The sequence below is a fragment of the Podarcis bocagei genome (genome assembly GCF_964188305.1).
Source record: "Podarcis bocagei genome assembly, chromosome: 12".
In the NCBI taxonomy this organism is placed as follows: Eukaryota; Metazoa; Chordata; class Lepidosauria; order Squamata; family Lacertidae; genus Podarcis; species Podarcis bocagei.
In genome coordinates, this window is record NC_138137.1 from 35,944,649 (window position 1) to 35,969,408 (window position 24,760).

General features: G+C 44.8%; 2 protein-coding genes across 6 annotated transcripts in view; one reads left to right on the forward strand and one right to left on the reverse strand.

Annotated features, from left to right (window-relative positions):
• DBF4 (DBF4-CDC7 kinase regulatory subunit) lies at nucleotides 1-21,139 on the reverse strand. Of its 2 annotated transcripts, none has more exons than XM_081164156.1 (13): nucleotides 20,997-21,139; nucleotides 20,533-20,626; nucleotides 18,005-18,180; nucleotides 16,103-16,297; nucleotides 14,796-14,846; nucleotides 14,233-14,302; nucleotides 14,071-14,147; nucleotides 12,658-12,688; nucleotides 11,339-11,381; nucleotides 9,789-9,920; nucleotides 8,589-8,700; nucleotides 6,002-6,120; nucleotides 1-1,081 (listed from the first exon to the last, which is right to left on the reverse strand). In XM_081164156.1, exons 2-13 carry the CDS (start codon nucleotides 20,576-20,578, stop codon nucleotides 55-57), a joined length of 2,079 nt encoding a protein of 692 aa, XP_081020282.1. In that variant the 5' UTR covers nucleotides 20,579-20,626; nucleotides 20,997-21,139; the 3' UTR covers nucleotides 1-54. The 2 variants fall into 2 exon arrangements, with proteins under 2 accessions (XP_081020282.1, XP_081020281.1); XM_081164155.1 differs by lacking the exon at nucleotides 20,997-21,139 and adding an exon at nucleotides 20,779-20,913.
• Nucleotides 20,853-24,760, forward strand: part of SLC25A40 (solute carrier family 25 member 40) — a 12,022-nt gene continuing 8,114 nt past the window's right edge. For 2 of the 4 annotated variants that reach the window (XM_081164167.1, XM_081164168.1), the window contains exons 1-4: nucleotides 20,853-20,928; nucleotides 21,857-21,978; nucleotides 22,699-22,758; nucleotides 24,164-24,270. In XM_081164167.1, the coding sequence (XP_081020293.1) occupies nucleotides 20,927-20,928; nucleotides 21,857-21,978; nucleotides 22,699-22,758; nucleotides 24,164-24,270 (291 nt within the window). In that variant the 5' untranslated portion in view covers nucleotides 20,853-20,926. Of the gene's footprint in view, nucleotides 20,929-21,330; nucleotides 21,443-21,856; nucleotides 21,979-22,698; nucleotides 22,759-24,163; nucleotides 24,271-24,760 lie in introns of those variants that run through there. The other 2 variants (XM_081164170.1, XM_081164169.1) reach the window with 2 other exon arrangements.

Consider the following 24,760-nt stretch of genomic DNA (forward strand, 5'->3'; position numbering starts at 1 on the left):
TCATCTTTGAGTTTCCAAATTTATTCAAAACTCATCGTTTTAAAGAAAGCAGCATTAAAATCCAATAAATGGTGACGAAGAGGCAGAGGTAGAAAACAAAGACCACAAAGCATCTGTATGCTGGTCTTCCCATGTGTCTTTCATTAAATTTGAATCTTTGTTCTCTTGTATGCTTGAGAAACCCCCAAAATCAGAATTTGCTTCGCTGGTCTGAAATAACTGCAACAGTGCTTGTGTTGATGAGCTTTGTACATTTTTTGTTTCTTCTGGAACAGGTAGTTCATCAGCCTGATGTAAACATAACTCCATTTTTTGTTTCTGATTTCCGTTTTTATTTCTTCCTATGGAATGCATGGCTTTTCTGCTGAGTTTTATTGGTGAGCTTTGTATATTAATGTCCGTCAACTCATTAGGCTCTTTGTTTGAGGGAGGACTAAGCAATGGCTTTTCTGGCTCTAGAAGGACCGTGAGTTCTCTCGGAAAACAGTTGCTCTCCACCCTAAGGTCAATTGCCGAACGAGTGTCTACCTTCTTCAGACATTTTGCTGGCAGGAGAACTGTATGGTTCAATTTTCGTTTTGGCTTTGATATGTTTTGCCTTTCACTAAATTCAGAGCCTGGAATCCGAGTATGTAGAGAGTTTAAATTTGTTGATAATCCTTGTAAATTCTGTCTTGAAATAGGCTCATAGTGTTCATAAATTTCGGGCAAGTTTTTCATGCATTGTTTACTTTCTTTCTGGGGAGGAAGATGTACCAAGTTGGTTGATAAAGCAATCTCTGATAAATTTGAAGCTTTGGGCATTTTACCACTTTCAGTATTGCCACTGACTTTTCTTGATGCTTCTGAAGAACAGATGGTGTGATAGGAATAAACAGAACATGAAGATTCAGAGGTAGAATTTTTGTGTGCAGATTTAGGATACATTTCCAGGTGTTGAGAACCTTCATTAAGTGCCTGTGTTGTAATGCTTTTCCTAGAATACCACCTCAGTGAACTGTCTTGCCTCTTCAACCGCTCTTTCAGCTCTTCTGTTTTTGTTCCGATAAGAGGAGCAAATTGCCCAACACTACACTTCCTCCTAAAATCAAGGAAGTTACACATGTCAAAATGCAAAAATAATTTTCAAAGAAGACATGAAAATTACTTACTAGTAGTAAATCATAAATAACATGGGCCATTGTGAAATGGTTACATGAGGTTTACAATCTGGCACAAATTTGGGCACCCAAGGAAAGGAACCATTATGCTTAGAGACCATCAAAGTGACAAACTATTAGGTACACACACTCTTGGTCTATAAGGAGAAGTCAAGATGCACATATAATCTGCCAAATCCTATTCTGTATTTAACAATGGCAGTGGCATTCTTGACTCGGTGGCCACTGTCAAGCTATATGCATAGCTCTGCCTCTCTTTTGCCTACTGATCCTTCAAAGCATCGCGGGGGTGTGTGTGAGGAGAGAGAACCTATCATTGGAATCTCTACTTCTGCCTCCCCCTGGGCTCCTTAAGACAAAGACAGTAGCCTTATTTAGCATTCTAAATAGAAGTTGGAAAAATGGGATGGGGAAGGTAGAAATGGGGACACGTGTGTTAGTGTCACCCATCCACTCCACTGTGCTGCCATTCTGGTCATCTACAAGTTGGCAGGTGACGGTCTAAAACAGAGTACTTGTGGAGATCCCTTATGCATTTTAGAACCCTGGGAAATCAAGGTTCTAAAATGCACAGGAAACCTTCATGAGCACAGGAGGCTTGGCGCTTCAGATGCTCACCCTCTAACTTATAGGCAGTGACTGGAACAGCAATGCAGGGCCGGGAAGCTAGACCAGGCAGAACTAGAAAACCAATCCACGCTGCCTCCCTACTTCCATGTGCTTACTTTACTTGTTTAGAATGCCTGAAGAGGGCTAAGAGGAGTTGAGAATTCACTGAGCAGCAAAGCATGAAGCTAAGAAGAAGAAGAATGTATTTGACATAGCTATTTCTTTTGGACCTTAGAGCCCAGAAGAAGCAAGTGCAAAGGTGGATTCTGGTGTTTGCCTTCCCATTATTAAGAAGAGTCAAAGCAGTCTTTGCCATCTCCATTTTTGGAGCCTTCCAAGTGCAAAAGGAAGTGGCAGTCATGGAAGCCAGGAGGAGGCAGATCAGGGAGATGCCATTGGGAGGATGGCAGAGAGTAAGAGAGGGGCAGACATATCTGTTAATTTTTCCTTGTTGCAGCCTACATTTTATATATATACCGTATTTTGCGCCCCATAAGACGCTCCGGCCCATAAGACGCACCTAGTTTTTTTGGGGGGAAATAAAGAAAAAAATTTTTATTTCTCCCCCAGGTGCGGGGCTGGAAGAACCAGGTCGGGGAACAGTGGGAAGGCACGCTCTGCCTCCCCGCTGTCCCCCGAGCTTGTGGGGCTGGCGATGGGGAGAAGTGCACCAGTCCCGGGAGGGCAGGCAGCTCTGTGCCGCCATCCCGAGCGGGGCGGGACTTAGCGCCCCGCTCAGGATGGCGGCGCAGAGCTGCGCTGCTCCCAGGAGCGCAGGCAGCTCTGCTGGGCCACCGGGAGCGGAGCGGAGCTTCTCCCCCGGCTCCCGGTGGCCGGGCAGAGCTGCGCTGGTCCCAGGAGCGCAGGCAGCTCTGCACGGCCCCCGGGAGCGGGGCGGAGCTTCTCCCCCGGCTCCCGGTGGCCGGGCAGAACTGCGCTGGTCCCAGGAGCGCAGGCAGCTCTGCAGGGCCACCGGGAGTGGGGCGGAGCTTCTCCCCCGGCTCCCGGTGGCCGGGCAGAGCTGCGCTGGTCCCAGGAGCGCAGGCAGCTCTGCACGGCCCCCGGGAGCGGGGCGGAGCTTCTCCCCCGGCTCCCGGTGGCCGGGCAGAACTGCGCTGGTCCCAGGCGCAGGCAGCTCTGCAGGGCCACCGGGAGCGCGGCGGAGCTTCTCCCCCGGCTCCCGGTGGCCGGGCAGAGCTGCGCTGGTCCCAGGAGCGCAGGCAGCTCTGCAGGGCCACCGGGAGTGGGGCGGAGCTTCTCCCCCGGCTCCCGGTGGCCGGGCAGAGCTGCGCTGGTCCCAGGAGCGCAGGCAGCTCTGCAGGGCCACCGGGAGTGGGGCGGAGCTTCTCCCCCGGCTCCCGGTGGCCGGGCAGAGCTGCGCTGGTGCCAGGACCGCAGGCAGCTCTGCAGGGCCACCGGGAGCGCGGCGGAGCTTCTCCCCCGGCTCCCGGTGGCCGGGCAGAGCTGCGCTGGTCCCAGGAGCGCAGGCAGCTCTGCAGGGCCACCGGGAGTGGGGCGGAGCTTCTCCCCCAGCTCCCGGTGGCCGGGCAGAGCTGCGCTGGTTCCAGGAGCGCAGGCAGCTCTGCAGGGCCACCGGGAGTGGGGCGGAGCTTCTCCCCCGGCTCCCGGTGGCCGGGCAGAGCTGCGCTGGTTCCAGGAGCGCAGGCAGCTCTGCAGGGCCACCGGGAGTGGGGCGGAGCTTCTCCCCCGGCTCCCGGTGGCCGGGCAGAGCTGCGCTGGTCCCAGGAGCGCAGGCAGCTCTGCACGGCCCCCGGGAGCGGGGCGGAGCTTCTCCCCCGGCTCCCGGTGGCCGGGCAGAACTGCGCTGGTTCCAGGAGCGCAGGCAGCTCTGCAGGGCCACCGGGAGTGGGGCGGAGCTTCTCCCCCGGCTCCCGGTGGCCGGGCAGAGCTGCGCTGGTTCCAGGAGCGCAGGCAGCTCTGCAGGGCCACCGGGAGTGGGGCGGAGCTTCTCCCCCGGCTCCCGGTGGCCGGGCAGAGCTGCGCTGGTCCCAGGAGCGCAGGCAGCTCTGCACGGCCCCCGGGAGCGGGGCGGAGCTTCTCCCCCGGCTCCCGGTGGCCGGGCAGAGCTGCGCTGGTCCCAGGAGCGCAGGCAGCTCTGCAGGGCCACCGGGAGTGGGGCGGAGCTTCTCCCCCGGCTCCCGGTGGCCAGGCAGAGCTGCGCTGGTGCCAGGACCACAGGCAGCTCTGCAGGGCCACCGGGAGCGCGGCGGAGCTTCTCCCCCGGCTCCCGGTGGCCGGGCAGAGCTGCGCTGGTCCCAGGAGCGCAGGCAGCTCTGCAGGGCCACCGGGAGTGGGGCGGAGCTTCTCCCCCGGCTCCCGGTGGCCGGGCAGAGCTGCGCTGGTTCCAGGAGCGCAGGCAGCTCTGCAGGGCCACCGGGAGTGGGGCGGAGCTTCTCCCCCGGCTCCCGGTGGCCGGGCAGAGCTGCGCTGGTTCCAGGAGCGCAGGCAGCTCTGCAGGGCCACCGGGAGTGGGGCGGAGCTTCTCCCCCGGCTCCCGGTGGCCGGGCAGAGCTGCGCTGGTCCCAGGAGCGCAGGCAGCTCTGCACGGCCCCCGGGAGCGGGGCGGAGCTTCTCCCCCGGCTCCCGGTGGCCGGGCAGAGCTGCGCTGGTGCCAGGACCACAGGCAGCTCTGCAGGGCCACCGGGAGCGCGGCGGAGCTTCTCCCCCGGCTCCCGGTGGCCGGGCAGAGCTGCGCTGGTCCCAGGAGCGCAGGCAGCTCTGCAGGGCCACCGGGAGTGGGGCGGAGCTTCTCCCCCGGCTCCCGGTGGCCGGGCAGAGCTGCGCTGGTCCCAGGAGCGCAGGCAGCTCTGCAGGGCCACCGGGAGTGGGGCGGAGCTTCTCCCCCGGCTCCCGGTGGCCGGGCAGAGCTGCGCTGGTCCCAGGAGCGCAGGCAGCTCTGCAGGGCCACCGGGAGTGGGGCGGAGCTTCTCCCCCGGCTCCCGGTGGCCGGGCAGAGCTGCGCTGGTCCCAGGAGCGCAGGCAGCTCTGCACGGCCCCCGGGAGCGGGGCGGAGCTTCTCCCCCGGCTCCCGGTGGCCGGGCAGAGCTGCGCTGGTCCCAGGAGCGCAGGCAGCTCTGCACGGCCCCCGGGAGCGGGGCGGAGCTTCTCCCCCGGCTCCCGGTGGCCGGGCAGAGCTGCGCTGGTCCCAGGAGCGCAGGCAGCTCTGCACGGCCCCCGGGAGCGGGGCGGAGCTTCTCCCCCGGCTCCCGGTGGCCGGGCAGAACTGCGCTGGTCCCAGGAGCGCAGGCAGCTCTGTGCAACCCTCGGAGCCGGTCTCCCGAGGGTTGCGCAGAGCTTCCTGAAGCCTGGAGAGCGAGAGGGGTCGGTACGCACCGACCCCCCTCGCTCTCCAGGCTTCAGCCAAAGCCTGCATTCGCCCCATAAGACGCAGGCACATTTCCCCTTCATTTTTGGAGGGGGAAAAGTGCGTCTTATGGGGCGAAAAATACGGTACATGTTATATGTCAGTTTATCCCATCTTATTTTACTTTCCCTCTGACTGCTAGAAAATTTCTCTCAGTGCATTCATTCTCACAGCACTTGGAGACCATCATATTTGTCAAGCATCTTATGCAAGAGACAAGGATCTAAAGATAGCTTTAAAAGTGCCAAGGATACAGCTAGATTCCTTGCAAGTAAGAGAGATGACCTGATGAGCTGTCAGCAGTTTTTGGAAACTGCAGAAACAGGCTATATAGTATATAGCAATTCTTATACCTATTATTGTATCAGTAATCCAGATCTTCCACCAGTCCTGTATGTAGTACTGCCTAATTGTCAGAAAGCATGTCATCTGTAGGTGAAAAATGCTGCTTATGGTTCTACCAAGCCCTGTTCTTTATAGACAGAGCCTTCAAAATAGATGAACACACATTCTTTTGTGGTGCCTGTAGAAGCTACTTTACACAATAGCATCGGAAAGGCTGTTTCACTCTTTGGGGCCAAAAGATAGTGGGTTAGCTGAAGTCAGTGTGAAAGCTTCACCAAATAAAGTCATTACTGTATTGCTGATCACTTCAAAACTGGATCTGTCAAAATGGTCAAGACCTATATTAATTTTCTAAATCAGCTCTGAAAGCGTAGTGACTTGTGAGGGAACCTCTGAAGTGGAACAATCATGGCAGGGGAGAGGAAGGTACACAAAATAACCAACATTTATTTTTGAAAAGTTAGCTGAAAATAAAAATTATTTGACTATAAGAATTGTTTACCTTTTAATTTTTGGTGTACTCAACTCTACAAAGTTACAAGAAAACTTGGAAATAATGTCATCCACAACTTGATAGTGAGAACTTTGAGCAAAGTTCTGGTGTTGCTCACTTTCAACATGCTGAAATTAGGGGAAAAAATGTATCAACAGCATTCCTAAAGAAAATATTTATATATAAATGTTTGATTCTTTTTACAATAATGAAGTTTTAAAACCACCATAAAGACCCAGTTCAGATTATATCTTGACTTAATAAACCAATATATGTGTGAGCATCTTCCCTTGCATACAGAGAGCACTTTTGAGGCACAAGTAATCAAACCAAGAATACTCTAATTAACCATAGCTTTCCTTTTTATCTGAACCAGGAAACTATGGTTACCAGTTTTGGAATAAGCCAGGATAGTAAACTATGCAAAAGGCTTGGCTTATTAAGCATTTATTGGTTTATTATGACTGTTTAAATGCAAACACAATCTACAATTATCCTTTTCTGACACCTGATGACCCTACAAAATTGTTTTCAAGTTGTAAGAAACAGACTTCAAACACTAATAGAATATATAAAAGATAAATGTAACATGTAAGCTAAGCTTACATATTTTTATTTACTGTGATATGCCTGATTGCTTGTGCTCCATTACTAGGAAGTCCTTATCTAAAGGCCATTCCAACCTCATTATGGAAGATACCAGTCCCTGTCTGCAGACCTTTCACTATCTGGATAAAAGTATGCTCCTCAAGGATACAGTGGTACCTCAGGTTAAGTACTTAATTCGTTCAGGAGGTCTGTTCTTAACCTGAAACTGTTCTTAACCTTTAGCTAATGGGGCCTCCTGCTGCTGCCATGCCACCGGAGCACAATTTCTGTTCTTATCCTGAAGCAAAGTTCTTAACCCGAGGTACTATTTCTGGGTTAGCGGAGTTTGTAACCTGAAGCGTATGTTACCCGAGGTACCACTGTATAGTGAAGGGAAGCTCCGCTTCTGCCCATGACTGTGGCATGATGGGAAGTCTTGCTTCTAAGCTTTTCTCTGCTTCTGCACATGCTGCACAACCTGTTCTAAATACCAAGACATTCCCTCATCTCCCTAGGATGTTCAGTTCATATTAAGTTCATGAAAACATTATACTTCTTAATGCATAGTTGACCACATCTACGGAACGCGGTTATTATATTCTTTCATGTTATGATCAATCATTAGTAATTGTTTTAGTCATGCTATATCAATCACTAGTTATAATTTAATTAGGAGGTTTCATGCCTGTCTAGTTCTGTGCTCCCTTTCCCAGCCTTTAATCTATTGGTGATTAATGCCTATATGTAACCTTTGCTTTGTACTTGTGTTAACCAATCAGCAACAAGTTGCTTTGTATTTGTGTCAACCAATCAGCAACGAGCACACCTGTGGCAATGTTGCAATATTCAATAAAAGAGTCTCCTCGGGACTTGCTCGAGAGATGCCTCTCACATGACACTTGCTACTCGTCTGTCGTTATTCCAACCCAACAGTATAGGATGCTGGCTATTCTTGCTCTAATATATCCAACTGTACTACCCATCCACCTGTAGGGCATTGGCAGCCAAAGCTGCTAAAAATGAAACAGCTTTCCTTGAAACCTAGCTCTATAGCCAAATCACATACTGCCTAATTGCATATGCTGCTGTCTATGTCATAAATACCCACAAACAGAGAGACAAAAGCTACATCTTGGCTGTGAGTCCTGGAAGACCAGCTCTCTGCTTTGCCAGCCTTTTTCCACCTGGGACGGCAGGGCCCTGGTTGACTCCAGCTACCAAAGCTGAGGCTGCTGAACAGACTCTTGGATTGGGATGTTGTTTAGATGTTTTTATTGGAGAGTTTTGTTGCTGTCATCAATATTAATTTTCTATTTTTAGACCTTTTTATTATGTATGTGGGATTTGCTGTTTGATTGTATACATTGTGATGTGTTTTATTTATGACTACTTTTGTTATGTTTGTGATTATGTAAATCCTTTCATGTTTTAAACTGCCTTGAGTATGGTTTTAAATATGGAAAGGCAGCATAAAAATAAAAAGATGATGGTACTAAGTTTAACTGATGCACCTTGGGGAGGGTCTAATCTTAATATAACCTGTCTAAAAAAATAATAATCTTCCCTTAGAAGAGAACAGCACTCACTGATTCCAAAACAATTATAAGAATATATAATATACACACGCACAAGCCCTGTTGAAGCTCCTATGCTTAATTTAGCAAGAGTAGCAATGATATTGACTAACCTACCCATGGGAGGTACAACTTATTTAACATTACTTTACAGGAGATTTAATACCTGGTGATTTAGTCACTTCCAAAACGTAAGCTATGTCTCATACAATATTGAAGGAATTCACTTTCACCAAAAATGAGAAAGAACCTATGTCATTACAACCTTTATAGCAGCTTTTTGAACTATTTCTGTGAATGGGTTAAATACATAGGAATACTGTTTTAGAGAAAAAGGTTTCATAAAAAGTGTATCTCCTCAAATATCTGGAAGTAATTTAGGTATATCCATCACAAGTAAATAAGCCACAATTATTTAGTTAATATGTGCTTACTATTTGAAGGTCATCATACTTCTTCAGACAACATTCACAGTACCCTTTCCTCTTTTTATGCTTTGCAGGAAGCTGAACTGGGCCCTTCCCTTTGTCATTATTTGCTGGATTTCTGTTCATGAAAAAGAAAAAAATTATCTTACTCATATATTCTATAAGAGAATAAGCAAGATCATCAAGAGCACAACTCAGGGATTCACAATAACTTTTTTTCATAGGAACTAAGACTTTCAATCCAACTATGATAGCACAATATTACTTGCAGCATTTTGATTCAAAGTAACCAGCTGCATAAATATGGCCCTAGAACGTCATGATTTAAAGATTTTAATGTACTGTTGAACTATATACCAACCCTGTGGAACTTAACAGAGAGACATGGATACTCAGTGGCTAAACATTTAGCACTGGAAGGTCTAACCCCTGACCCCGCATTATACAATGTCTGGAAGACATGACCCAGCTAGCTACTTATAAGAAAACACAACCTCCCAATCTTTCCATTCCTGTTGAGCCTCCTTTGCAAAAGAGCACACATCCTCTTTCTGATTCTAGCTAAAGTGATTTTTCTCCTGCCCATATCTTCTTTTCTTCAGCTGTGTTTCCCCTGCCCTTTGGCTCAAGCGCCTTCCCTCATCCACCTGTTCTCAGAGATTTCTGCATATTTTGCACCCTTTGTTCAGCCACCATATTTTCTTTGGCCTCACTACCCCCTGGTTTGCTTCCTTTCTGCTCAGCTTCATGTCAAGCTTCCTGTCCTCCATACATGGGCTCTTCAGTCCCAAACAAAATTAACAGTATAGTTTTTCTCAGGGTAGTTTTTCTTTATTTATAAAATTTATAAACTTCTTTTCACCACTTTAGCATATCTGGATATTTGAGCAGAAAATAAGTATAAATGACTCATGCATCCACTCTTTCGCTGTGATAACCAGAGGCAGACTTATAGAATCCAGACAAAACTAGCAGTGTCTAACTTCTAACATATAAACTGAGCTTTTAGAATATCCATTAAATCAAAGCAGCTTGTCTAATGGTGATGGGGGCTCACTAACAACTAACTAGTAGGCACAATAATGTGTGATTAGATTAACCCAATATAGAACATGCTTATAAACTGGTCTTGAATTCTGTGTAAAAATCCAAGCTTGCTTCCATCCTCTTTAGCGCTTTACCAAATTTTGGCACATCTTCAGTTACCTTTGTTTATTCTCAATTTGCTTATGAGCAATTATATGCTTCTTTTCTGTTTCAAATGGACTGTAAGGTTTTGGATTGGAATAGTTGACAACAGGAAAGCTGGACAGTTGCAAGTAAAAGGGTCTGTAGCGTCTACATGAGAAAAAAATAAGTCAGGTTTACTGAACATACAAAAAAGCAATAAATATGTTAAAAACTTATTTTTCAGTAGTTCTTGCTTGCAGTGTGTTATCTGTGGTGTATGCCACTCTGTTATAGCAATGTTGACACTCTATTATTCTTTGCTATATAAACTCTGTACCTCCGTTTTATAGGGTTCAAGCCACATATACACTTGTTCTTTTACTCAGGTTTGTGCTTTGCAATAAATCACCTACTGTGCCCTCCATTCTCCACCTCCCTGTAGAAAAATAACCCAGTTTGATAAATGCTTTGATTGAAAAATTGGCAATGTTTTGTTCTCCGTCTATATAAATAAATTTTGCACCATGGGTGGGGAACTTCCAGCCAGTGGCGCAGGAGGTTATTTCCCCTTGAATATGATGTCAGGTGTGAGGGAAGCAGAAATGCAGCTGTAAATGCACTCCCAATTGTGCACTGCCAAAGAAAAGCAGGCTTCAGTTCTCCAACTGGATTAGCTGCGAGAGAGAGAAAGTTCACTATGAGAAATGCATGGTGTCTGTCCCTGACGAACTGACTGCCCAGGGCTTGCAAAGTGCTTCATGAAGGGGTTGTCAAGTGCCCAACAGTCAGCCCACTTGTCCATCATCTTGTATCATAATGATGCCAGGTGACTGGCAAGAGAGTTGTTCTGCCCACTTGTCAAAATTGACTCATGGGAGTGTGGCCAGATAAGGCCACCAAATTTGTGCTTCCTTAGCATAATGCAGATTTTGGGTCAAACTACTAGAGAAGAAGAGACAAAGCTGAAGTTTTTGAAGAGTTGGTTACATTACAAAGATCGAAGTACCAGTTTGTATGAAGGTGTACATACCTGGATTTTAAAACATCTAACAGAAAAAAGGAGTAAGAAACAGTGCTTTTCATTAAAAAAACAAACTAATAAATCCAAGGTATTTTGCTACTGTGAATATTACAAGCTGCTGGAAGTGGAGGCTGTAGTCTAAATACATGCCATGCTACTGCAAACATGGTATTAAGGCTGCATTCCTATATACAGTTACCTGGGAGTAAATCCTATTGAACTCCTAAGATTGCACTATAAGAAACCAATTGATAGCCAGATATGGTATCTAGAGCAATTCCACCAATAAACTGTATGTCAGAATCTACCTTCTTATGACCCCCCCCCACTACATACAGAACTCTGCAAATTTATTTCCCCTCACTGTTCTATCATCTCTGATAGATTACCTAGCACAAAAGGAATTGTCTTACTGAAATCCTTCCAGCATATTAGAGCTTTGCATTGTTTTCCTGCAGATTATATTGTCATTGCATCAAATGTTGTCATCAACCTCCAAGAAGAAAGCAGATGGTTTGGAGGACGTGTTGAATGGAATATTAATTCATCTGAAAATAACACTTACCGTCTTCTATCTTCAACCTTCAGAAAAGGATTTTTCAGTTTATCTGTTGAAAAGAATGTAGTAAAAAACTTTTTATTATTACCAGATTATACGAACATTCCTATTTCTAACACAAGTAACAAATACCGTATTTTTCGCCCCATAAGACGCACCGGCCCATAAGACGCACCGAGATTTGGGGGGGGGGGGAAATAAAGGGAAAAAAAATTATTTCCCCCCCAGGTGCGCTGCGCTACACCAGGAGCTTGGGGCGTGCTGAGCTCAGCGCGCCCCAAGCTTCTGCGTGCCGGCAAGCAGTCCGCTAGCCCTGGGAGAGCCGCGGGGCTCTCCCAGGGCTAGCGGATCGCTGCGCTACACCAGGAGCTTGGGGCGTGCTGAGCTCAGCGCGCCCCAAGCTTCTGCGTGCGCGCAAGCAGTCCGCTAGCCTTGGGAGAGCCGCGGGGCTCTCCCAGGGCTAGCGGATCGCTGCGCTACACCAGGAGCTTGGGGCGTGCTGAGCTCAGCGCGCCCCAAGCTTCTACGTGCGCGCAAGCAGTCCGCTGCCGACCCAAGCCTCGCGCACCCGGCAGGAGGTCCCACCGGATGCGCGAGGCTTGGGGCGGCAGCGGACTGCTTGCGCGCACCTAGAAGCTTGGGGCGTGCTGAGCTCAGCGCGCCCCAAGCTTCTAGGTGCGTGCAAGCAGTCCGCTAGCCTTGGGAGAGCCGCGGGGCTCTCCCAGGGCTAGCAGATCGCTGCGCTACACCAGGAGCTTGGGGCGTGCTGAGCTCAGCGCGCCCCAAGCTTCTAGGTGCGCGCAAGCAGTCCGCTGCCGCCCCAAGCCTCGCGCACCCGGTGGGACCTCCTGCCGGGTGCGCGAGGCTTGCAGACACTCGCCCGAAGCAGGGGGAGCCCTCCCGAGGGCTCCCCGTGCTTGGGGCGACAGGCTGCCGCCCCAAGCCTCGCACACCCGGTGGGACCTCCTGCCGGGTGCGCGAGGCTTGCAGACACTCTCCCGAAGCAGGGGGAGCCCTCCCGAGGGCTCCCCGTGCTTCGGGCGACAGGCTGCCGCCCCAAGCCTCGCGCACCCGATGGCACCTCCTGCCGGGCGCGCGAGGCTTGCAGGCATTCGCCCCATAAGACGCACCCCGATTTCCCCTTCATTTTTGGAGGGGGAAAAGTGCGTCTTATGGGGCGAAAAATACGGTAGCTTAAGGAAAATTATACTATTCTATAAATTAATAACCTTGCCTAGAATAAATGATCAAGATTTTTCTTTTTAAACAATCAATTTTTTTTGGTAAAATAAATAACAAGTCTTATTCATGTCTTGAATACTTACTTTTTGTTTTCTGATCAACTGACTCTTTTTCCTGTTAAAAAGAAATTATTATTATAGTTTATTCATTTGATTTATTCAATTGTGCACGTTTTATAGTTGACTGTGTGATGTAGGAGACCAGAGCCGTGGACCAGCAAACAACCAGTCAATGGGAAGTATAGTTTTAAATTTTATTGGCAAAACTGATGAACTGTATTTTAAGACAAGTCACATCTTGTCTACTTTTATAGTTATGTATGTAGTTCTAAGAGATGTAAAAAGACACAAGCAGATCATAGAAAGGCCTACAGCTAGGGGGAATGTGTGCAACGAGGTTATTCTCTTCCCTGCATATTTTTTTCAAATAGAAAAAAGCAAGTCTCTCTTCTTCCTACCTGTAGCTAGCTAGTCAGCAATTAAATGATCCCCTTAACAATACAGAAACAAGTTGGCTACTTTATATATTATACTATTTGCTTAACTAGCCCAGTAGTGTCTTTCCTTATCAGCAGCGACTCTCCTGGGCTTTTCACATCACTTGCTACCCGATCATTTGAACACAGCAGCAGAAATATAGTTCTCTAATATTCAGTTCCTTGGGCATGCTAAATTTAGTTTGTTAACAGCTTCTAGTTTTCTAAAAAAATGTAAACAAGGTAAGAGGAATTTGTACTACTGAGTTGTAATTCCTTATTTTCAATTATTCCAATAAATATATTTTTTTTAAAAAAGAAAGAACTCATCTAATATAATATTTAGATCACAATAAGTACTCTAGTGAACTTTTTAATTAATCAAATAGTTCAGATATTTTGCCTATTGGTAAAAACATCTGATATATTCACATAGTATATAAAAGTAACATGGCAAGCTTTAGTTTTGTTTAGAAAAGTCAAACACGCATGTTAAATAGTATTCCAACAGATGGAAGAAATCAGTTGGCAATCCTATAATCTGTAAATTCCAATGAACTCAGTGGGATTTACATCTGACTAGAAACGTACATAGGATTGCATTATGCATTTCCAGATCCCCACCCCCAATGTTGATCACTAATAAGCTAGCAAAGTTGGGGGAGGGAAAGCTGTCTCTCCAGGTTATAGATACTACCAGACTCCTTCCTTTAGAAGGGCGACTAGGTTTTCTCCTCTTCTTCCGCCACAAAGGCACATTCGTTGCTCTCATTTCAGGATAAGGTGCTCACCCTCCTCCTCTCTTGGACCATGATCATACCAAAACCAAGTGGACACCCAAATTTTTCTGGTACAATGCACAAATGAGTAAACCATTATGCTACTTAGCTGAGGATAATAATTTGTCTATAGCCCATAAAGTATATATTTTTAAAGATATACCTTAAATATATAAGGCATTTGTTTTATGATATTCAACCTGTTATTATTTTTCTCTGGAATTAGGAAGATGTAGACTTACCGCACATTTGATTTCGGTGCTTGATTTCTTGATCAGAGAGATATCTTTTTTCTTCTGATCAATATACTTCTTAATATCTATTATCAAGAAGAAAAGATTATCAAAATTATTTGAAATTATCTTATTCTAAAACAATTGAAAATTCCCTGGAAAAATACTTACCATCAACATGAAGTATTTTCACTCCCCAACTCAAGGCATTGGACAAAATACTACCAGAGGGGATTAATTCCTGAAAGACACATATTTATAATACTTCCATTAACTAAAATATTTTTATATTCATGTGTATGAATATGCCAGCATCACTTGGGAGTGTTGCATGCACATTTTCACACTGTCCAAACCAAACACCCAATAAAGCTACATAAGCAAAATTAGCCAAAAGGGCTATTACAAAAGTTGCATCACTGACAAACCCATTTCACAACTTTTACAGTCAGAATGGTTTATTTTTTGAAAACATTTCAGAGAGTTGCAGGTAAGAAAACACATAGAAGCTGACAGTGCAGGGCAGCTGTGGATCCGACTTCCCAGCAGCAGTGGCTGCTGTTTAACCAGGACAGAGTGCTAGAGGCACACCAGCTAAACCAATCCAGCACTCCTGCTATTGCGTTGAAGCAACCCTGACCTCACCACTGCCCTGCCTTGGTAAGCAACAGCAATGATGCTACCAGGAATCCCACTCCTGCCAGAATGGAGTCACCTTATTGAATGATACATACCTGTTCTTTTATTGCTTTTTCAACTAAAGATTTTCCTCTACTCATGCGTACCTATTTATAAGAAAGAAAGAAAGAAAGAAAGAAAGAAAGAACAGAACAGAACATTTGTATTCATCACTAGTAGTCTTGCATAATGAAATGTTTAAGGCATAACTCTGCAAGGATTCTAAATATTTGTAAAACCCGCTCACACACTGGTTAGAGCATGGTGTTCATAATGCCAAGGCCACAGGTGTGATTCCAATACAGGCCACTTGCATATTCCTGCATTGCAGAGTGTTGGACTAGATGATCCTCAAAGGTCCCTTCATACTCTACAATTCTGTTTCTAAAAAATGTGATACAGTGGTACCCCTAGTTGCGGACACGATCCGTTCCAGGGTGCCGTCTGCACCCAAAAAAGTCTGCAACAAGAGCGGTGCCTCTGCGCAAGCACGGAGCGCGATAGAGTGCTTCTGCACACGTGCGTAGAACGCTTCTGCGCATGCAGCAAAACCCAGAAGTATACACTTCCGGGTTTGCCACGATCGCAAGCCGAAAAGACGCGACATGAACCTAACGCAACACGAGGTATGACTGTACTGTTACTGATGTGATTGCACTTTTATGTTGCATATTTATTGCATTTATATATTGTCTTCATATATCTTATGAGAAAGAGGATTATAAATATTTCAGTTAATAAAATTGCATGAAAGGGGTGCTATAGTACTGAATTTTCAGAACTGGTAGGGGATTTAAACCTTTCAACTTCACAATTCTATGACATAAGTGGCTACATCACATACTCCTCTGTGTTTGTGGATTTTTTGGTCTATCCATCTAAACCTAGGTCGAGCCATTAATATAACATTCTTAAGTAATGAATATTAAAAGGTTCAGCGCAAATATGCCCACTACTGCTGATCTGTATATTTCTTTCTGCAGTTTATTTGGGTAATGAGCTGTTTGAAAAGACAGTGTATTATTACTAATGTAAATATTTTGGATAAAATTTCTGAAACGTTCCTATTTATATTAATTTATATTATATTATTAAACAGACTTAAGTAAAGCAACAGACTTCATGGCTGTGTATTTCAAAAACTACATCTTGACTTAACACAAAGTAGAACAGGTTAATGGTACCATAATCTATATCATTTTCATCAAGCCATTCTTTGCTTGATGCAACATTAGCCACAAACCGCAAACCCCAGCTAGTTTTGCAAGAAGAGAGATTAAATTGTAAAGAATGAGCTCTACTTGACTTGCAGCATAACTTTTAAAAATATATCTGCAGGGAAGGAGACAGGAATGGGACTTACTGTGTCCACTAGCTTGAATGAACTTCCTTCATGCCTGTCTCTTCTGCTGCTTGGATGAGGCGAACTGTTTCCACCATTATATACGGAGTCTGGGCTCGGGACTGGAGATATTTGTCCAAGAGTTTGAGCAAATTTTGCTTCCTTTTTATTAGAGATCAAATAGCTAATATCTTTGCTCAGGAATCCTTCCACTCTCTATACATAAATAAAAAAGTATTCTTTCAGAACTTAGTATAAACCTTACAAAACAATGAAGCACTCCATACCAGTTTAACATACAATGCCCCCTTCACACAAAGCTGAGTGCTTTCCCCAGAGCACAATCCACACTGCTGTAAGTTGTGTCTGAAATGACACAGCCAAAAGGATGGTGCATGATCACAATAGGTTTTTTACACCTGAAAAAGGCCAGTCCACTAATTCATATGATTAAGCACATGAAAGTTAATAGAATTTTATCAACTAGAACTGGGTTTCGATTCAGGAGTGTTTCACAGAGATAAATAAATCAGCCACTTGCAAGCTCTCTTGGCTTACTATGAGAAGGGGGAACTAATGGTACCCAGCACTGTATCCAATGTACCAAACTGGCCCCAGAACTTCATTAAAACTATTATTTTGAAAGAGACTCCAGGGATTCATACAAGCAATGTCAACAGGTAACTATGATTTATCTGACAGGGAACTGTGAAGATAATAATAATAGTTACAATAAATTATTATTATTATTATTATTTTAAGTGCAATTCATGTACATGGTGTTTTACAAACAATAGTTATAACAGGTTCCTGTTGCAAGAGGATTATGATCTAAAACAGACACAGGAAATGATAGAGGAAGGGGTGAAATGGAGGCACTAGCAGGTAAGGGAAGAGTATGTGATTATTTTTATTATCAGTACTTTAGCTTAATTACAATAAGGTATAGGGCCTGGGGTAGAGAGTTTGTTTTAAAAGCTTCCTGGAAAATACAGGTTTTGAAACACCAAAAGGAAATAAGGGAGGTAGAGATATATATGGGTATAAGGGACCGCAAGGGGAAAGGGCAGAGCCACTGCAGGAAGGAAAAAACATTATACATTATAGAACTAGTTGAACAAAGGACACAAGAATAATGTGTTGGGAAATAAACATACAAAGTTAAGGAGGAGCAAGGCCACAAAGGTTTGAAAAATGAGGAGAAGCTTATACAGGGTGTGAGGACAGTAAGTAAAGAATTAAAGTGGAGGGTGAACTGCTCAAAGCGATGAAAGGTGCAGATTTTGGTAGTAGAGCACTATATTGATGTTATAATATGAAGGCAAGGCATCAGAGGACCAGAGATGTCTGCAGTAATGCAGGTGAGATCTGAGCAGGGCACAAACAAAGGTGAAGGAGCAGAACAGGAGAGTTGTATTTCTAACAACAGACTGAATTTGAGGTGGAAAGGAGGAAAGAACAATCAAAGGTAAAAAGCTTAATGCCTAATCTTCAGGGTGAATGGTGAAACTATGGATAATAAGTACGAACAAAGAAATGGGGACTTGGGAGGAAAGTAGAGACGTTTGGTCTGACTCAACTTAATATGATATTGAAGCAAAAATGAGCCAGGATTATAAAGCACTTTGTAAATTAAGGACTTTAGAAATTATGAACATCATAACAGTCTGTTATGCAACCAACAATAGTTATAGGACTACTCCTTTATACATTGATTGTTCCCAATTCACACACATTTTATGTGTAATCTTCATTTATATTATTACATAGTTGGTGAGACTACACACATACATTTAAGAGGCAATTACTAATTATTAGGGCTGGAAGCTTGGGAAGCTTCTGGGCATATAGACTGATTTTGAAGGCTCCCCTATTACAAGAGGACCTAATTTTTCAGATTAAAAAAACCAGAAACAGACTTACCCCTCCCAATTCTTTAAGATCTTTTGCTATTTTCTCAGAGAGGACATTGGATGGAATATCAAGGTAAAACACCTTCCCAGTAAGTGGTTTGCATTTTAGTTTATCTGATTTTGTGGACTCTTTCTTCACATTTTTCAGGGGAGGTTTGCTTCTTTCTGTTCTTCCTTGCATATCACCTATAATAAAAAGAAAAGACAATTTGATAACCTAAGGGTTTTTTTCAGGAGTTTTAGAAGGGTTTGTGGGCAAATCATCCTGGGTAAGTAAAGCCATATTTCTAATAAATAAATAAAAGTATATTTGAACTTGTCAAGACTATACAATCCCTCTCCTCATCACACAAGGTCAGATAAACAGCACAGTCCCCTCCTTCTTCATAATATTATTTATAGGATCACAAAATGAGAAGCTATGGGGAAAGGCCAGCCATGGATCTGCTGGACCCTAAGCTTATCCATTCTTCAGAAAAAGGCTCAATTTGGGTTTCTCAGCTATGCCAGCCTGGAGCTATTACAGCCAAAAAAAAAGGGGGGGGAGACAGAAACCCCATCACCACCTTGTACCCTGACCAGCCTGAGCCGACAGAGCTTCAGATGCAGAAGTCAATCTGCTGCTACTGGCATCTGGCTCGAGTACATGTAGATACTGCGTTCAAATATATGTGATACTATCTGGTCCAGAAGGAGCTACTCTTCAACAAGATATTCGTGTTTGAGAGAGCACCTGAACAAGCCGTACATCCTTCACAAGTGAATGTTGCACAATGATCTCAACTGCAAGTGAACCTTCTAATTTTATATGTCTACTTATGCATGGAGTAGATGGGGTTTGTCCATCTGGGAGATGGAAAACTCTGATCCTAAACCTCCATTGCCTTCTGGCATATATTTGGGAGGAGAAAAGGCTAAGGAGTAAACCAAACAAAAATCCACAAGACAGTTGGATAACACCTTGTACACCAACTTCTGGCAACTGCTGCAGCCCAGTTAGTGCCAAACATATTGCTCTGCTTTTCCTTGGACAAGGAATGAGGTCATGAGAGGGGTCTTGTTATTCTGGGCAGCCCAGGAGCTCCGTACAAACGGCTCAGGCGTTCGTCCCTGGGAGGTCACTTTGGTGCTGCTAAAGCAGTAGTTTGACTTAATCCCCAGAAGCGCACTCCATTGTTTCTCGAGACAGATGGATGTCAACAACTTATGAACATATCTTACCGATTTCAGAGAAAGACGTTTCTAAGTAAATTTACTAGGATTGCAGCCCTAAGCCAAGAACACATCCCACTGAAATAAATAAGATTTGGATTCAAGTGGATGTGTTTCATATCAGAGTTAAAATATAGGACAACACTCTTACAAACACACATGCAGTCAGTTTTACTTTCACTTACAGATCCCAAACCTTCAAAAGTTTTGAATAAGTTCCTCATTAGAGCATTAAAAAAACACAACTGGCTACAGGATGAGTTTTTATACCCCAGCTGTACAGTACAAGGAACAAAAAGTCCAATCTCTATGACAGGCAAACTAGCTGCTTACCTTTTTGAACAATAAGCATAATGTTTAGCATAATTCTCAAAGAGCCCACAACAGTTTGCAGTGCAAAGCAGTCACACACACATTTGGAGTAAGTGAAACACAAGTTAAGTAACATCTAACCTAACGCATTAAGATACTGTAGTACACCACCCCAATCTGGTTTATTTACACATATATACAACCTGAGCCAACAATGGAAGGGTTCACAGTATTAACACTCCAGAAACTTCTTGCTTCTTCCAAAGCCACAACACTTGGATTCAAGCAGAAATCAGGCATGGCTCAGTCTCAGGCTTCCCAGCCTATCCAACTACTTGCTCACCTAACTCAATTCACAACTCTGGCCTTTGTCTTTCTAGCTACCAGCCAACTGAGGGAAGGGGAACCACCCATTTGTCCTCTGGCACAGAGCCATTTCCTTTGTTACCTTAACTACCAATACTTAGTCTTAGGCCGTTATCTCACCAGGAAGCCAGCCTGGCTATTCAAGGATTTGCATCAGTGCTGGACCCAGAAATTAGAAGGGGGCCCATGCATAATTTAACCCCCCCCCACTCCCCGCCAAATAATAAATATACAAAAGGTATCTAGATCTCATCAACCTCCTCCTCTAAGAAAATTTTGCCTCTCTGGATTTCCAAAGAAAATGGGAGCAGATTTGAACTGAGATTCTGCCAAACAGCTTTGTCATCTTTTTTTCTTTTCTTTTGCGTTGCATGGGGTGGAGGTTGGCAGGGAGAAGAAACAACACTTTTTTTGTTTGAACCTCCTTTCTGGAATGAATCTGTGAAGGGGCTGAAGCTTTTTAGAAGACATCCCTGTTTCAGAAGGCAGCCTTGTTTAGGGAAGTTTTTAATGTTTCCTGTTTTATCGTGTTTTTAATATTTTGCTGGGAGCCACCCAGAGTGGCTGGGGTATAAATAATAAACTAATAATAATAATAATAATAAAGCACACGCCTTAGCGGACTAAAGGAAAGTCCTTGGCACTTACAGGGGAGCTGTCCTTTGCTGCTGCTCTTCAAACCACTTGGTTTCATTTTCCTGGGAAGTCACATCTTACCCTCCTCGCCTCTAACGGTTACGACCTGCGAGGCGAAAAGAGCAGCGCACAGAAATTAAAACCACATTTTAAAAAGGAACAACCCGAAAAGCTCTTTAAAGGTGGTGGGCGGAGACCCCGAGACTTACCGCCTCCCCGCCCCCCGTAGTCCCAACCGCCTCCCCCCCCAAACCTCACCCTGGTTTTCCCCCTCGTGTGGCCTTTTCCCCTCCCCGCCTGGGGGGCAGCGCCTGGTGTCCAGCGCCCGCTTCCCCTGCGCCCCCTTTCCGTGCCGACGCCTCCTCCTCCTCCCCCCTCCCCCGCCGAGGGACGGTTGGCGTTTGAAATGTGCGTTCCCGCCGCGCGAGCCGACTCCCCCCCCCCACCTCGCGCCCGACTTGCCGCCGCCTGCTCACCCCAACGTGGCGGGGCCCATGGCGCCGGGGACGGGAGCCGCTCAGTGTTTCCGCGAGTCGGCCATCGCGCTAGCTGTGGCTCGCAGTTTCCCGCCTCTGCCCAGCTGGGCCTACCAGCAGCTCCCGAGGCCGGCCTCGGCTCTCTCGTTGGCCTGAAGGGCCGCCCGTGCCGGGAAGCGGAGGCGGAGGCGCCACCAACCAGCGAGGAGGCTCCCTCCCCTCGGAGGCCGGCTCTGCGCGCTGTCTGGGCGGGGTGGGAGTTAGCGGGGGGCGGCGCCTCCTCCTGGAGGCCTCCCTCGGGTGGGCAGCAGCGCCCTTCTCTGAAGTAAAGCTTGGCTGGGAGCGGACCATTAAAAAAAAAAGTTTTCCGAGAGGAGGAAGCGACGCTTCTTCGTTGGTTTGTGTTTTAGGAGGTGGACGAGATAGGAGTGTTGGCCCAGGGTGAGGTAAGTGACTACAGTAATGGGGTAGCCATTCATATAGCCAGCTCACAGTACCATCACTTGGGAGAGACTCCCATATAAAAAATGAAATCTGGGTTTCTTTAGAACTGAGCATCGTGAAAATGCGAAATATGAGCCTGTTATTAAATTAGAAACAACCGCTATGTGGTAGTGTATTGCAATCAAATTTTGCCAAGCCGCTGGGTCTTCTACCTGTTTTGTCTTTCTGTGTAAGCTGCCAGTTGTCTGAAGATCAGACTGGACACAAAACTCAAGCTTTCAGAATTTGATGAAAATACCACAAGTTGCCCTGAACTTGTTCCAAATTTATTGCCGCTAAATAATGCTTCATAATGTTTATTGAGGGGTGTTTTTTTTTAAAAAAAAAGTATGTGGCTTATTTTTCCCCAAAAACAGGTTATGTTTTTCAAGGAACAAAATTATGGGCTCTGAAGAGAAAGAAGATGAATTATACAGAATCACAACTTCTCAGCAAGCATTCTCCTCTGGTTGTGGTGCTGTTATTACATCAGTTTTGGGTAAGGAAAAAAATCTTTGAATCTACTTACGGTAGCTCATTATGGCTGCAGCAGCATGTACATAGGCAATGGTTTACCAGGGATATGCAGACAAGCTCCTGCTTCATTCTTTCCATAGTGTGAGTAGGACCAGAAACAATATTTGGCATAGTGCCAGATGACTGTATCTGAACTGGCAATTGTGGTTTGTTTAGCTTCAAAGAGACCAAGATTTTCTCCTGGCTTACCAGTCATGGTTTGTTTAAGGAAAACAAGCAATCCCTGGTTTGGATGTAATGCTACACCATGGACTGTAGTTCATTGCTCATGCAGGAGGAGGCATAAAGTGAGAATGATACCTTCATTCATGGTAAGCCAGTAGAATCCTAGAACTGGAGGCTGGTCTTAAAGGCCATCTAGTCCAGTCCCCTTTTTGATGTAGGAAATCTAGAGTTGTTAGAGCATCCACAACAGATGGCTGTCCAGCTTCAGCTTGAAGACCTTGAACAGGAGAGCCTGAGGCTCAGTAACTCATTTCTTTGTTGAATCACTGTTAGCATTAATAAATTTCTCTTTATGCTCAATTGAAATGTGCCTTCTACTGCCCTCTGGGGCAACAGAGAACAAGTCTTTGCTGATTTATGTATATTCATTTATTCACCTTTATTTTTAAATCCTTATTGCCAACTAATTTATGCATTCTAAAGGTTTTCCACAAGACAATTTTTATTTTTGCTTTAGTGACACCCCTAGATGTTGTTAAAGTTCGACTGCAAGCCCAGAGCAATCCAAACCTGAAAGGTAAAATCCTTATAGATATGCATATGGGATACAGATAAAAGGGTGCCTGTTCTGTTTATGTTTTGATAAAATGTGGCTTTAATGGTGGAGGAGAAAGTATTGTGTGGGGGTCACAGAACTATGAAGGCCTAATATTATGCATGCAAGACTGAGCTTGGTATACTCGTTACTGTTGTATTTGTGAATGATGTTAAAAGGTAAAAGTATGCTTAATCTTTAACTTCTAATATATACAGTGGCGGAATGGAGTGGTGAATTAAGTTTGTTCATCACTATTTCTGCAACAGGAAATATCTAACAGGTACTTGTATACCTCCCAAATGTATGGTCCATTAGCCAATTAGTATTAAAGTATATAAGGGATATAGTACAGAGTTTCCTTAAATTATTTAATTATGTAATTAAAATATTTATACCCTACCTTTAACCCAAAGATCTCAGGGTGGGGGGGGGAAACCTTTTAAAAATTGCAATTCATAACAAATAACAGCAGAATACAACCCACTACAACTGCAGACTCAACCTGTGCATCGTAAACTGCTTAGACTGCTTTGTTATAATCAAGCAGTGTAAAGGGCAGGTAGTGTACAAGATACCAGATGACCAGGGTCAAACAAATCCTGCAAGGTAGAAGCTGCCACCACTTCCGGTAGCCCACTCAGCCTGAGTCAGGAGAACCCCAGATTACACTAGATGCCCCTACGATTTGAGGAGATAAGAGCCCTCTGCATCTCGAGCCCCAAGCCCAAATTACGTAGTAGCAGGTAGCCAAGCTTTGGATGCAGAGCCAAAGCTTAACCTCAAGAAACCACACAAGAATTATAGAGATAGCTATGTTAATAAAATGTGGACCTGTTACCAGTGAAATAAGAAAAAAATAAAGTGTGAGAATACATTTGGAAATTTAAGCTAACTTGACTTACTCTAATACTTAGTCATTAGAGCTGTTGACACCACTGAAATCCAGCAAGAAGCATCCAGGCATGCATTAGTGTAACATTCCAGAAGTGAGGCCTTAGACAGAAGGCAAAACCACTTTTATGGATTGCTGTAAATTGGTGGCTGTGCTACTTCACCATGAAGACACCTGGACTAATTTGCTAGAAGCCCAAGTGATGTTGGAGCTGCTTTATAGGAGACAACCAGGTGACAAGGAGTGGCTTCTGATTTATATAAAATCAACTTTCTGCATAGTGAACTCGGCCAGTTTTGTGCCCAGGAGTTAAAGCAGAACCAATGAAATATTTTGCAAGTGGTATATGCATTTTGTTAAATAAAATAAATATCTTCCCAAGGCCTGAGTGAATATCACCCCCCTTCCAGTAAATGTGCCTGAGCCCATGCTTCACCCACCCCCTCTCTGTTACAAACAACATGACAGGTTTTTTGTTCACCCTTTTATCAGGAAAGGCTTTTTTGGATTCTGATGGCTTGACAGATCATGTTTATCTCTATGAAAATGGAACTGGCAAAACTTGGCATAAGACAGCTGGACGTTTTACTGGCATGACAGTAAGTAGAAACATATTTAATCCTACCAGTTTTAACTCTGAGCACAACACTCTACAGGCTGTTGCTTTAAAAAAAAAATATCTCATAGTATGAATTCAATGTATTTTGTGTTTGGAGCAGAAGCACTAGATCATTCTCATTATTGTGATAAGAGTTGGTCTCTAAGGGGCTACTAGACAATTTTTCTATTTTTTTATATATTTCTACTGTGTCAGACCAACACGGCTACCTACCTGATACTATTTTTAATATTGTTTTAAATGCTGTAACTTGTCCTGGTGAAGGGTAGGTAATAAATAATCATTATTGTTATTATTAATACAGAAATATGATTATATATCCTGCCTTTCTCCTATTTTAGGACTCAAGGCAACTCACTGCATGAATTAAAACAAATACACCTGAATACAAATACAACAAAACACAACACACAACCAATATAAATGTTAAAAAATAATAACCACACTGAAAACTTTTAACCATATAACAG

Bases quoted from the DNA above. Each gene is read 5' to 3' on its own strand.
- DBF4 (XM_081164156.1), bottom strand. From the start codon at position 20,578: ATGAAACCAAGTGGTTTGAAGAGCAGCAGCAAAGGACAGCTCCCCT. The intron at 14,148-14,232 runs GTAAGTATTTTT...TCTTGATAATAG, and splicing joins GAAAATACTTCATGTTGATG to ATATTAAGAAGTATATTGAT. The intron at 6,121-8,588 runs GTAAGCACATAT...CCCTAATTTCAG, and splicing joins AGTATGATGACCTTCAAATA to CATGTTGAAAGTGAGCAACA.